The sequence below is a fragment of the Carassius auratus genome, chromosome 8 (assembly GCF_003368295.1).
Source record: "Carassius auratus strain Wakin chromosome 8, ASM336829v1, whole genome shotgun sequence".
Lineage (NCBI taxonomy): Eukaryota > Metazoa > Chordata > Actinopteri > Cypriniformes > Cyprinidae > Carassius > Carassius auratus.
In genome coordinates this window covers 683,306-696,891 of record NC_039250.1, presented here as the reverse complement: position 1 = coordinate 696,891, position 13,586 = coordinate 683,306, and the positions used below count along the sequence as shown (strand labels likewise).

At 35.3% G+C, this 13,586-nt stretch overlaps 2 protein-coding genes across 4 annotated transcripts; both read left to right on the top strand.

Annotated features, from left to right (window-relative positions):
* The first annotated feature begins 26 nt into the window (after positions 1-26).
* On the top strand, positions 27-4,710 carry spinb (spindlin b). Of its 3 annotated transcripts, none has more exons than XM_026268935.1 (5): positions 27-101; positions 1,150-1,204; positions 1,278-1,329; positions 1,450-1,922; positions 4,173-4,710. In XM_026268935.1, the coding sequence occupies exons 2-5, from the start codon at positions 1,150-1,152 to the stop codon at positions 4,364-4,366; spliced, it is 774 nt and encodes a 257-aa protein (XP_026124720.1). In that variant the 5' UTR covers positions 27-101; the 3' UTR covers positions 4,367-4,710. The 3 variants fall into 3 exon arrangements, with proteins under 3 accessions (XP_026124720.1, XP_026124719.1, XP_026124721.1); XM_026268934.1 differs by lacking the exon at positions 27-101 and adding an exon at positions 141-510; XM_026268936.1 differs by lacking the exon at positions 27-101 and adding an exon at positions 388-518.
* Positions 4,711-6,648: 1,938 nt separating this feature from the next.
* On the top strand, positions 6,649-12,435 carry LOC113106708 (chondroitin sulfate N-acetylgalactosaminyltransferase 1-like). The gene is made up of 8 exons (XM_026268751.1): positions 6,649-6,843; positions 8,237-8,771; positions 9,094-9,310; positions 9,388-9,489; positions 10,459-10,637; positions 11,326-11,414; positions 11,924-12,005; positions 12,070-12,435. Exons 2-8 carry the CDS (start codon positions 8,243-8,245, stop codon positions 12,351-12,353), a joined length of 1,482 nt encoding a protein of 493 aa, XP_026124536.1. The 5' UTR covers positions 6,649-6,843; positions 8,237-8,242; the 3' UTR covers positions 12,354-12,435.
* The last annotated feature ends 1,151 nt before the right edge of the window (positions 12,436-13,586 follow it).

Here is a 13,586-nt window from a genome sequence, read left to right as displayed (position 1 = left end):
TTCAAAATAAAAGTCTTTTGTTGACAAATAAATCGTTGATCTGAAATAATATGCCCGTATTCATACCTCGTTCACAGTATATTAGCATTTGGAGATAGAAAGTGAGTTAAAAAGCAAAAACTGTGTATTGTCAGATTCTCTGAATGCATCGGATCATTTATGAATCTTGAAAGCGTTCATTCATTTGCATTTGGGGTTATAAACGATAATCGAACTATTTTAAACTCGATTCGAGCACGCGAAAGACAACAGATATAAATAATAACCTTTCTGGATTTATCGAGAAAATGCCTCATTTCAAACGCATTAACTGGTGATTTCTGTTGTACCACGTGTGCTTGTTTGAATTGAATGAGGCGCGCTCACGCCAGTCTGCTCGTGCCCGGCCCGCACTATGCAGAGGAAACGCGAGGCACACCTTTGCAGAATTATTGTGACTATTTCTTTAAAGTAATTGTGCAGAATTCAGGCCGAAGGAGCGAAACACACGTTTGCAATGAGAACCAGACAGTGAGTGTGTGTGTGTATGTGTGTGTGTATACATTGTTTTGCTGTACTTCACTTTACATATGCGACTCTGGAGCACAAAACCAGTCTTAAGGGTCATTTCTTTGAAACGTATACATTTCATTGATGTGTGGTTTGTTAGGAGGACAATATTTGAAAATCTGTGATCTGAGGGAGCAAAAAGGTCTAAATATTGAGAAAATCATCTTTAAAGTTGTTCAAATTAAGTTCATATTACTAATCAAAAGTTAAGTTTTGATATATTTATAGTTGCAGATTTACTAAATATCTCCATGAACATGATCTTTACTTAATATCCTAATGATATTTGGCATAAAAGAGAAATGTATAATTGTGACTCATACAATGTATTGTTGTGTATTTCTACAAATATACGTCTGTGACACTGATGACTGCTTCTGTGCTGCATGCACATCAGCAGGTTTAAGTTTTAATGTCGTACAGTTAAAGGACAATATAACTTGGTTTTTCCATGTTACCCCAAAGCACTCAGGATTTAGTGGTATTTTTGTTAGTGCATGCTCAAAAATGCTGTCTAGCTAGGGCACTCAGTAGATTATGAGATGCAGCGAGTGTTTGATCAAACAGGAGGATCCTCAGAGATTGATCTGATTTGTGCAGATGGAGTGTGTGTACAGAAGCCGTGTGAACCAGCATCGCTCCAGAGACACCGGAGGTGAGACCCTCGCCTCTAACTAAACCTCAAATAAATGCATTACCAAATAAACCAATCGTAATGTCTCGATCAGTTCGAGGTGTGTCTGGTGGCCGCTCCATAATGAAGAAAAAGAGCTCTCACAAGTGAGTACTGCTTATCATAGTACTGTTTGTTTTCGTCTTTATATAATTTTAACTTTGGTTTTAGTATTTCTCTTGAAATATTTGGTACATGATTTGAACGCTCTGTTGTGTGTTTATCAGGCACAAACACATGCATCACAGTTCTCTCGGTGAAAGCATTGTGGGCTGTCGAATACAACACAACTGGAAGGAAGACGTCTACAGTGCCGTCTCTCGCTGGACGGGGACCGTACTAGTCCAAGTGTCGGTCAACTCGTCTCTGTACCTCATCAAGTACGATGGAGTGGACTGCGTCTACGGCCTGGAGATCTTCAGAGATCAGAGGGTGCAGAATCTGGAGATATTCCCCGGGGAGATCGCCTCGTTTCGGGTCAGTGACACTCGTCTGGCGGATCAGCTGCTGGGACGGCCCGTGGTTCACCTGTTTGAGACGGACGAGGGCTCCAAGGATGAGTGGAGAGGTCTGGTGCTCTCCAGGGCTCCCAGCATGCCTGCCTGGTTCTTCATAACTTATGAGAAAGACCCCATGCTGTACATGTACCAGCTGACGCAGGATTATAAAGACGGGGACCTTCGGATACTCCCGGATCCAGGTGAGTGAGTCAGTGATGCTGCTCTTTACTGGCATCAGTGGTTCAGTGAAGAAGCATTCACACCCATTAAGAACTGATCACTGAAAGGTTCTTTGGGGAACCAAAAATGTTCTTTACAGTGTGAACGGTGGAGTCTGTCTTATCAATTCACTGTAATGAATCAGTCGAAAAGACTCACAAACATTCTAATAGTGTGAACGGTGGAGTCTGAATCAAGAACAAATGACTCTCTATATGATTCACTGTCTTGATTCAGTCAAAAAGACTCACAAACAGTCTCAAAACTTACCATTTGAATCAGTTTAATGACTACAGTGTGAATAGTTCTGTCTGAATCATGAAAAAAATATTCTTGTTCAATCAGTCAATGTAATTAATCAGTCAAAGATTCACAATATGAATCATTAGAATAGTGTGAACGGTGGAGTCTGAATCATGAACAAATGACTCTATATGATTCACTGTAATGAATCAGTCGAAAAGATTCACAATATGAATCATTCAAATAGTGTGAACGATGGAGTCTGAATCAAAAACAAATGATTTCTTATGATTCACTGTAATGAATCAGTCAAAAAGACTCACAAAACTTACACTTACGCAGTGTCAAAACTTACCATTTGAATCAGTTTAATGACTACAGTGTGAATAGTTCTGTCTGAATCATGAACAAAATACTCTTTAACCAAATTACTGTAATGAATCAGTCGAAAAGACTCACAATATGAATCATTCGAATAGTGTGAACGCTTGAGTCTGAATCATGAACAAATGACTCTCTATGATTCTATGTAATGAATCAGTCGAAAAGATTCACAATATGAATCATTCAAATTGTGTGAACGGTGGAGTCTGAATCATGAACAAATGACTCCCTATGATTCAGTGTAATGAATCAGTCGAAAAGACTCACAATATGAATCATTCGAATAGTGTGAACGCTGGAGTCTGAATCATGAACAAATGACTCTCTATGATTCTATGTAATGAATCAGTCGAAAAGATTCACAATATGAATCATTCAAATTGTGTGAACGGTGGAGTCTGAATCATGAACAAATGACTCCCTATGATTCAGTGTAATGAATCAGTCGAAAAGATTCACAATATGAATCATTCGAATAGTGTGAACGGTGGAGTCTGAATCATGAACAAATGACTCCCTATGATTCAGTGTAATGAATCAGTCGAAAAGACTCACAATATGAATCATTCGAATAGTGTGAACGCTGGAGTCTGAATCATGAACAAATGACTCTCTATGATTCTATGTAATGAATCAGTCGAAAAGATTCACAGTATGAATCATTCAAATTGTGTGAACGGTGGAGTCTGAATCAAGAACAAATGACTCCATATGATTCACTGTAATGAATCAGTCAAAAAGACTCACAAACTTGAATCAGTTTAATGACTACAGTGTGAATAATTCTGTCTGAATCATGAAAAATGACTCTCTAACCAAATCACTGTAATGAATCAGTCGAAAAGACTCACAAAGAGTCTTAAACGTACAATTTGAATCAGTCTGATGACTACAGTGTGAACTGAACACTACAGTGGTGTCTGATTCATGAACAAATGACATGACTGATTCATGGTAAGGATTCGTTTAGAGAGTCTTTTGTTCTTGATTCAGACTGCACTGTTCACTCTGCAGTCATTAAACTGATTCAAACTTTGAGCGATTCAATGTAATGAATCAATCAGAGAGTCACTCACAATTTGAATCAGTCTGATGACTACAGTGTGAACAGTACAGTCTGAATCACGAACAAAAGACTCTCTAAACGAATCCTTACCATGAATCAGTCAAAAAGACTCCCAAACTCATAATTTGAATCAGAATAATGACTACACCTGTAAAAATAAAGATTACACAAGGGTTTTTTGCAGTGATTCCATGTAATTATTGTTTCCCCGAAGAACCTTTCAATTAACAGTTCTTAAGGAAGAATATTTTAAAAAACTTTTGTGGTTCCATGGATGTTAAAGGTCATGTAACCATATATGCATACTAAAATCTTATTATTAAGAGTGCAAGCGGAAGAAATGCTCTTTTAAATAACTGTTCACTAAAAGGTTATTCGGGGAAATGTAAATGATTCTTCAAACCTTTATTTTTAAGAGTCAGTATGGGACTATTGTAACTTTTTCTCCCCTTTTTAATCAATTGCTAAACATATATTGAGCTCAGATCTTTGGACTCAGATGTCTGGACCCTCATTATTAAACGCTTTCCTCCATCAGATGATCGGGCGGAGCTCAGAGAGCCGGGGGAAGCGTGTGATTCGCTGGTTGGGAAGCAGGTGGAGTGTGAGAATCAGGACGGCACACAGAGGATGGGTACCATCATCCAGCAGGTTCAGACCAAACCCTCCATCTACTTCATCAAGTTTGATGACGACTATCACATCTACGTCTATGACATGGTTGGATCGTGAGTTTCCGCTGAGACCTTCGCCCGGCGTCACGCAACGGCTTTTTCACTGGAACAAAATCTGTTTCTCTTTTGTATTAATAAACGTTAGACACGAAGATATATCTTTTATAGTGCGATTCACTGTGAGTTCTTGTTCAGTTCAAGTGTCTTTTTTTTGGTTGTTTGCTGTTCAAGAGTTTCATCTCTGTTTGTTTGTATTGTAAATAGTGGCTTTCTCTCTTCTGAGATCTTTCTGACTAACTCTATTAATTATAAACATTTATCTTTAACATAGGAAGTTCTACTTCATAACGATTTCCTCCTTTCTATTCTTGTCTCCATTAAAGGTGAACAGGTAAAAAACAATTTTTGGGCTGAACTGATTTTTTTTTTACACTGAAATAAACTGTATAAACAATTTTCACAAATAATTATAAGAATCACTTTGTCTTTGAACATGAAATTTTGTAGAAGAAACTGAAATGGTATTTTACACTAAATATTTTATTGACACCCTCAAAATAGAAATTTCTTAGAATAACATTTCTAAAAACTCAAATACTAAAGAGTTAATTCATATGTTTGATGACATGTAAATAAGAGGAGCTCTGTCATGTTTTAAGGAAGACATAATGAAACTGCTTCAGGTGTCAACATCTTTTAATTCAAAACGGGACTTTGGATCATGTATCGATTCAGATCGGGAATTATCAGCTTTGTGAATCTTTTGATTCAAATCTGGAATTGGGATCACAAATCATTTCTATTCTGATCGGGACTCTAGAGTGCATCTCACAAATCTTTTTATTCAACTTTGAATCGCAAATGGTTTGATTCAGATCGGTACTCTAGAGCACATGTCAAAAATGATTCAGATCGGGACTTCAGAACATGTATTTTATATAACTGAATCAATCAGATCTGGACTTCGAAGCAAATTCCCGAATTATTAGATATATATCGGGACTTTCGAGTGCGTAATGCAAATCATTTGATTCAGATTGTGACTTCGGAGCGTGAACTGTGAATCATTCAACTCTAGAGCGCATCTCAAGATTCTTTTTATTAAACTTTGAATTGCGAATCATTTGATTCAGATCAGGGCCTCGGAGCGCAAACTGTGATTCTTTAGATTCTGATATTTTAAATCTGAATATTTAGATTTTGATCGCTTCTCTTGAATTATTCAGATCTGATTTTTCCAGCGCATATCGCAAATAATAGTATTTAATTTTTAACTTTGGAGAGTCAATCATAATTCCTTTGATTCACAGTTGTAATTCGGAGCATGCATGATTGCGAATCATTTGATTCAATTCGGCACTTTTGATTCTTTGTGACTTTCGATCATTTATCGATCCAGATTTTAATTCAGATCAGGAGTTCAGAGCAGCTTCGTGAATCTTTTGATGCAAAGCTGGAATTCAGATCTCCGGAGTGCTGCAAATAATTTATTCTACTCTGAACTCTGGAGCATGAATCGCAAAAACTTGTACTGCAAATTATTTTATTCAAATCAGGACTTTGAAAAAGTTTGCGAGTCATTTGATTTCGATCGTGACTCCAGTGAATCATTAAATTCGGATCGGGACTCTAGAACGCATCTCAGTAATCTTTTTATTTAACTTTGAATCGCAAATCTTCTGTTTCTGATCGGGACTCTGGATCGCATATCTAAATATCTCGCATATCTCTTTAAATCTGTTCACAAAGCTGCTGAGACACACTTCTAGTCAGGAATAGAGAGAGGAGGAAGGGGGCGGGGCTGAGCTCGTGGCTGTGGATGATGTCATCATGCTTCTGATTGGCTGACAGTCTCTGTCAGAGATTCAATCATAGAAATATTGTATTGTATTGCCATATTCAAATAAAAGTTTTAAAATTCAGTTATAAAACAAGTATATGTTGATCTGATTGTGAGCGTCTTACATGTGTGCTTCTCTGAATCGAGTCTAAACAGTATTTTAATTAACAGAGTGTAATAATCACGGCTGATAAAAGAGAAGTTACTGAACTTAAGAACAGCTATATGAGAACAAGGAGAGAATTCAGAGCAGAATAACCTCCGAAACCAAAGTGATGTCTTTATAAATGACGTTCAGAGGCAGATTCCCAGCAAACAGCTGTTTTAGGAGACTCCTCTTCACTGCTCCTCACCTTTCACACATTTAGGAGCTAGTTTAGAGCCCAAACACCTCTCAGAGCAAACATTTAGAGCAATATTTTTAAGAGTTGTGAGCTACTTTTAGCCTGAAGATGTTTTGTAGAACAGCCTGTCTTTCATAGTGTTGATGGGAGGAGTCGCATGGAGCCCAACAGAGCGGTCAGTGAGCGGCCCTCTGGATTACCCATGATGCCTCACGACGGAGCGCTGCACACAGAGGGCCCCTTCAGGATCCTGCCGGTAATATGCAAACGTGCTGGACTGGGTAAACACTTCAGTGCAGCTTGCATTTATGAGCTGAATCTGAACATTACCTGCGTGACTGATCCACAGCTGTAAGTAGACACTCGCTTGATTTAATAAATGCTGTTCAAATCACTGAAAACAGGCATGCACTATGTAGCTAATTATTGAATATAACGTCATAAAATAGTGTTATTACAACCATATTTCTATTTTATGAGAGGTTAAGTTTTTGCAGCAATTTTATCTCAAATAACTTTTTTTTTGTCCAACTGGAGGTGCAAAAAAAATTTAAAACAGGAAATGATGATCTGAAATGTTTCAAATCGGTTTATTGGATACATGAAAAATGTGCAAAATAATATGAAAAAATATTCTGCTTATTTGCAAAAAAAAAAAAAAAAAAAAAGGCCTATTATCAACTTATTTGAAGATGCTAACTTTTCACAAAATAAGATTTTGTCAGATTGTAGCTGTAATATCAAAATAATGAAAGTTGAAAATTGTATGAAAAATTAATCAGAAGTATTGGATTTAATTTAGCACTTATGTTATCTGCTGAAAATAACTCTTATAATCTGCACATCTTCGTATGTGTCTGTTTCAACACAAAACTGATTTCAGTAAATGGTTATTGTTACAGATCAGTGTTATATCAGTGGGATATCATATATATATATATATATATATATATATATATATATATATATATATATATATATATATATATATATATATATATATATATATATATATTTATTTAAACTGTAGTAATTTACCTAATTTAATTTAACAATTACATTGTTTTTGTAATTTGTATTAGTTGTTATTATTCTTATTAACGATTAATTAATTTGTATTAATTTTTAGTCTTAGTTTATTTCACTTTATTTATTTATTTCTTCAACGTAAACTAAATGTTGCCGTGAATACTTTTTAGTTTTACTTCATGACAGTAACTCTGCTGGTGATTGTTTTTATCTGCACTTTTATATTTTTCAGTGGTATAATGTTTGTTTATTAGTGCATTAAATTTGCACAACCACTTGCAAAAACATTATTCTCTTTCATAGTGAACAATTCTTGAATCAAGATGAATTTACTGTACAAGTAAAATAATTTAACATATTAAGTCTTGTTTTCAGTAAAAAAAAAAAAAAAAAAAAAAAAAAAATATATATATATATATATATATATATTTATATATATATATATATATATATATATATATATAATTTTTTTTTTTTTTTTTTTTTTTGAAAACAAGACTTAATATCTTAAATTATTTTACTTGTCAAGAAAAGACAAAAACGTAAGAAAATAATTTTTTGCAGTGAATCGATGCCGGTTTGTGATTTCTTGCTGGGATTGTTGACAACGTCAAAAAAGACTGAATCCTGATTCAAAGCCATGGATCAAATCACAACATGTTTTTACTGAAACAGTGTCTTTAGTCGCACAAATCTGAACTCTGTGTGTTTTCAGTCAGTCATGCAGAAGCGATGGTTTCTGGGAAGGCGTGCGGTTGCTGCGCTGCTCTTCTGCTTGGTTCTGCTCCTGTATCGTCAGACCTGCAGGTCTCGAAGCCAAACCCGGTCCAGACGTCCAGCAGGAGAAGATGCATTCGAGGCTTTACTGCAGCAGCACGAGCAGCGCTATCTCCAGCACAGCAGGAACCTCACCAGAAGGATCTCACAGCTGAAAGCAGAGCTGCAGAGATCCACGCTGGAGCTCCAGGAGCAGAACCAGTCCGAGCTGGAGGAGTTCCTGCAGAAGCAGCTCCGACGGGCCGAGGTCTTCACCGGAGAACAGCTGCCCAATGAGTTCGCGGTGCTACCGTTTGAGAGCTTCACCCTGCGCCAGGTCTATCAGCTGGAGAGCGGCCTGGCCAGACTCCCGGTGGAAAGTGTGATTGGTCAGGAGCGCAGGAACGAGCTGAACGGAGCTCTAGAAGCAGCGCTGCATCTGCTGAACCAGCCTCAGCTCCGCAGGGTTTACTCTCCTCAACACTTCTATGAAGGTCAACATGATCACTAAAGGCATAAGCCTAAAAAACAAATCTGCACTGCAAACAGCACCACCATTAACACACATCACACTACAACATCACAATCCACATGCACAAAATCAGAACTGATGACAAAAAAAAAAAAAAAAGTTGTGTATCATTTGACTTGTTTTTTACTTCTAAAAACTGCCCTTTTAATAGTATTACTATTTAAGTATTTTAGATCTGTTATTTAATAATGGACAGGTTGCATTATACTCTTTTGTTGTTAACATCTTGATGATTTCTTTTTCTAGTAGAGGCTTCTTCACATGTGATTTCTCTTTAACGGCAGGAATCTTTCGCACAGAGAGAGACAAAGGAACGTTATACGATCTCACGTTCAGAGAAAACAGCGTTCCAGATTTCAGGAGGATGGTGTTCTTCCGTCCTTTCGCACCGCTGATGAAGGTGAAGGAGGAACTGATGGATGCATCTCAGATCCTCATCAATATAATCGTACCTCTGGCCGACGCAGTGGATGCATTCAGACAATTCGTGCAACATTTCAGGTAAAACCGAACCTCTGTTGAGCCGTCTGAGAGTTTGCACGTCAGGTGATGCTTCATTTCCTCTCTCTGTGTCTCAGTGACGCTTGCATTCGTCAGGATGGACGGACGCATCTCACCGTGGTGCTTTTTGGGTCAGAAAAGATGCATGAAGTGAAAGGAATTGTGAATGGAATGTCAAGGTAAAGACAATAAAAGAAAACAAATGCAAAAATAAATAAATAAAAATAAGCTCATTTCCGTATATACAGCAAAAAATATTTTTCAAAATCTACATAAATTATTTTAAAAAAATCTGTATTTGCCAAAATATGTTTTAAAATATATTTACGTAAATATATTTCCTACCAATATGTTTTTTGGTCATTGCAGATATATATAAAAAATATATAAATATTAAAATATATATTTCAATCCAAGGAAATACATTAATGTATCTTGTTTTACAAATATCTAATCAAGCAAGATATATTTGTTTGTGAAGGAATAAAAGTATATATATGTATCTGTTAATCTACATAGCAAAAAAAAAAAAAAAAAAATTGGCCTGATTATATTTAAGCTAAAATGTGTTTCAGAATATATTTGCTATAAATATATTAATTATTTTCTAACGAAATATTTTTTGGCCATTTTTTGTTTGTACTAAACAAAAAATGAATATATATAAAAAATGAATATATATATTTTAAAAAAAAAAAAAAAAAAAAAATATATATATATATATATATATATATATATATATATATATATATATATTTTTTTTTTTTTTTTTTATCTTTACAAAATATTAGAAAATGTTGCCCTCCATATATTTCAATCTTAGAAAATACATTAATATATTTAAAGAAAATTTGTATTTGTCTGCAACACGTGAACATTAACATTAAAATGAAATTAAATAATTAATGAATCCTAAATGTAAGCTACTGTGAAATTGGAAATGTATTTCTTTACCGTGAAGTATATTTTGGTATATTAAAGTTGAAACTAAATATATTTTTTTTAAATTAAATATATATTTAATTAAGATTAATTGTTAACATATTTTTAAAACTGTAATTTTGACCAGAATGTTTTTTTCTGTATGGGCTGCATCTCAATACAGTGATTTGTTATGATGAAACTCTAGACGAGTCTCTGTCCCGCAGGAGAATGAAATACAGGAACGTGACTCTGATCCGTCTGAACGAAGCCTTCTCCAGAGGACGAGGCCTGGATGTCGGCGCTCGAGCCTGGAAGCGAAGCAACGTCCTCCTGCTTTTCTGTGATGTGAACACTCGGTTTAGTGCAGAGTTCCTGAACTCCTGCCGTATGAACACAGAACCAGGTACACAACTGAGAAAAACCTAACTCTTTCACAACAAATAGCATTCAGTTCGGTTCAATATAAGTTTTTTTGTGTATAGTGCTTTTCACGATACAAATCGTTCCAAAGCATCTTTACAGAAAAAAGTAACATGCGAAATATGATTTTCAAAAGATAAGTTGCTGTCTTATATGTCTGATTTTTGACTGTAGAGGAAGTAAAAGTACATTCTTTTAGATGCAAATTGTAATCCAAGAGATTCTGTTTGCTTTTTGGTCCAATAAGTAATATCTCTGTCTTATCCGAATTCACTTGGAGAAAATTATTGATCATCTGATCTTTTAAATTTTTAATACACTGTGTTATCTTATCTTAAACTTAGATTATTCTTGTGGAGATATATAGTGGCGTATCATCAGCATAACAGTGGAAACTAATCCTTTATTTTCTAATAATATTACCAAGGGGTAATATGTATATTGAAAATAGCAGAGGAGCTAGTACAGAACCTTGTGGCACTCCGTAATTTACTTGTGATAATTGAGATGAATCCCTTCTTAAGTTAACAAAGTGGTAGCGATCGGACAGGTAAGATCTAAACCACCTAAAACAAGTGCAGTTTCTGTGCCATCTCTGTGAAAAAATTGAATACTTAAACTAACACAAGAGGGTGCTACTGAACTCCTCAGACTTACATGTACTCTCACAGGTCAAAGGGTGTTTTATCCGGTAATGTTCAGCCTGTATAATCCAGAGGTCATCTATGGTCAACATGTTCCTTCTGCTGAAGATCAGCTGGTAAGATCTCCTTTATTCAGTGTAAAATGATATGTAATTTCCCAAATATATAATTCTGAAAAGTAAAAGCTGCAGTGCGTTGTTTTGAGTCTTTGTCGCCACCTCTGTTTGAAACATGCAATTGCATTTATTTGCTAAATAATCTTCATTATGTGGGTTGTGCACCGCCATGGCTCCAGGATAGATGAATCTAATGTTTTGAGGTGAATGTGTGAATACTGTACTCAGGAATCACAGATTCTAGCTTATGTTTTTGAATATATGACCCAAATAAGAATTATTCACTGGATATTGTCAACTGAACAAGTAAGTAACAAATCTGCCACTTTTGTTCTGACCAAATGAGGAAAAAAGCATTATAATAAACCATGCTACCAATGGTGATTTAATCTTTATTATTATTATTATCATTATTATTATTGTTATGCATTTTTCTTAAATAGTTTATGTTCACTACATCAGCATTGCATGACTTTGTGTATATAGTGAAAATGTGATTTCTTTGGCAGGTGATCAGAAAAGATTTTGGCTTCTGGAAGGATTTTGACTTTGGGACGACGTGCCAGTACCGATCAGACTTCATCAACACAGGTAACGCAGTGAGATTCTGCCGTGTGTTTGAGATGTGCATGCTTCATCTTCTGTTTCCTCTAAGGTGGATTTGATGTGTCTGTGAAAGGCGGAGCTACAGAAGATGTTCATCTCTACAGGAAGTTCCTCCACAGCAGTCTGATGGTGGTTCGCGCTCCGTCACGTGGCCTGTTTCACGTGTGGCATCCGACCGTCTGTCACGCGCAGTCTTCCAGCGAGACGTTTAAACTGTGTTTGCAGGATAAAGCGCTAAACGAGGCGTCTCACAGTCAGCTGGGACAAATCCTCTTCCACCAGCAGATCAACAATCATCTACACAAATACAAGCAACACAATATCAACTCATGAGGAACAGATAATCAAAGACAATAATGATGAAATATTAAATTATATTGAGATATAAATCACTTATTGTGTTTGAGCTGAAGGGCACTAATAAGTTCTGTAGGGCTGTTATACAGCATCCTTTCTCTTTGGAGTGTTACAAGGTCTTGGTGCATAAAGAAGATCTGAGAAGTTGCAAAAACTAAAGTCTCAAATCCCCCCAAAATTTTTTTAATAAAAGTTAACAGTCACTATGTGGGAAGATTTGCATAACACTGCCCAGATGTTCACGCAAAGTGTAGTATTGTGTGTGCCGCTGGGTCTTTGAGAAAGCGAAACTACTTTGTTTGGCCTTCCAAAAGAGGACACGACTAGAAATCATGTTTATATCACATTTTACAATGCATTTTAATGTTTGTGTCTCCTCTCTCCAGCCAGACAGGGTATCACAGTATATTAAGGGGTGTAACAATTCTGTCACATGCTTGAGGTATTCCAATCACAACATACTTGATAGCTGGCCAATCAGAGCACACCTCACTTTTCAGACCTTGTAAAAATCGACGAGTTTCAGTACAGTATGTTGAAATTAATGTGTTTTTTTAGCATTAGGGTTATTTTATTACAGCAAATATAGAAAATAATGTTCTTTTTAGCAGCATCATATGACCCCTTTAAACATGTCACTAGAATGAAACCCAATAACATTTAAATCTGTTATTTGAACATAACAGACCATCATTTCAATATGTTTAACAAAATCTGTTAATGAAACTAAATCAACTAATATTTCAATAATTTCATTGAACAAAATCAACCAACATTTAAATAAATTTAATTGAAAAAAAAATAAACAAAAATTTAAATCTGTTAATCGAACAAAATCGTCTGACATTTAAATCTGTTAATTGAAAAAAATGACCAAGATTTAAATCTGTTAATCAAACTAAATTGACTGATATTTAAATAATTTAATTCACCAAAACCAACCGATATTTACATTTATCAAGAAAAAAAAACAACCGATATTTATATCTGTTAATTAAACAAAATCAAGCAACATTTAAATAATTTAATTGAACAAAATCAACCTACGTTTTAATCTGTTAATTTAACAGAACTGACCTACAGTTAAATCTCTTAATCGAACAAAATCCACTGATATTTAAATCTGTAATTTGAACAAATTACACCGATATTTAAATCTGTCATTTGAAAAAAAAAATCTATCGATATTTAAATATGTTACTCAAAAAT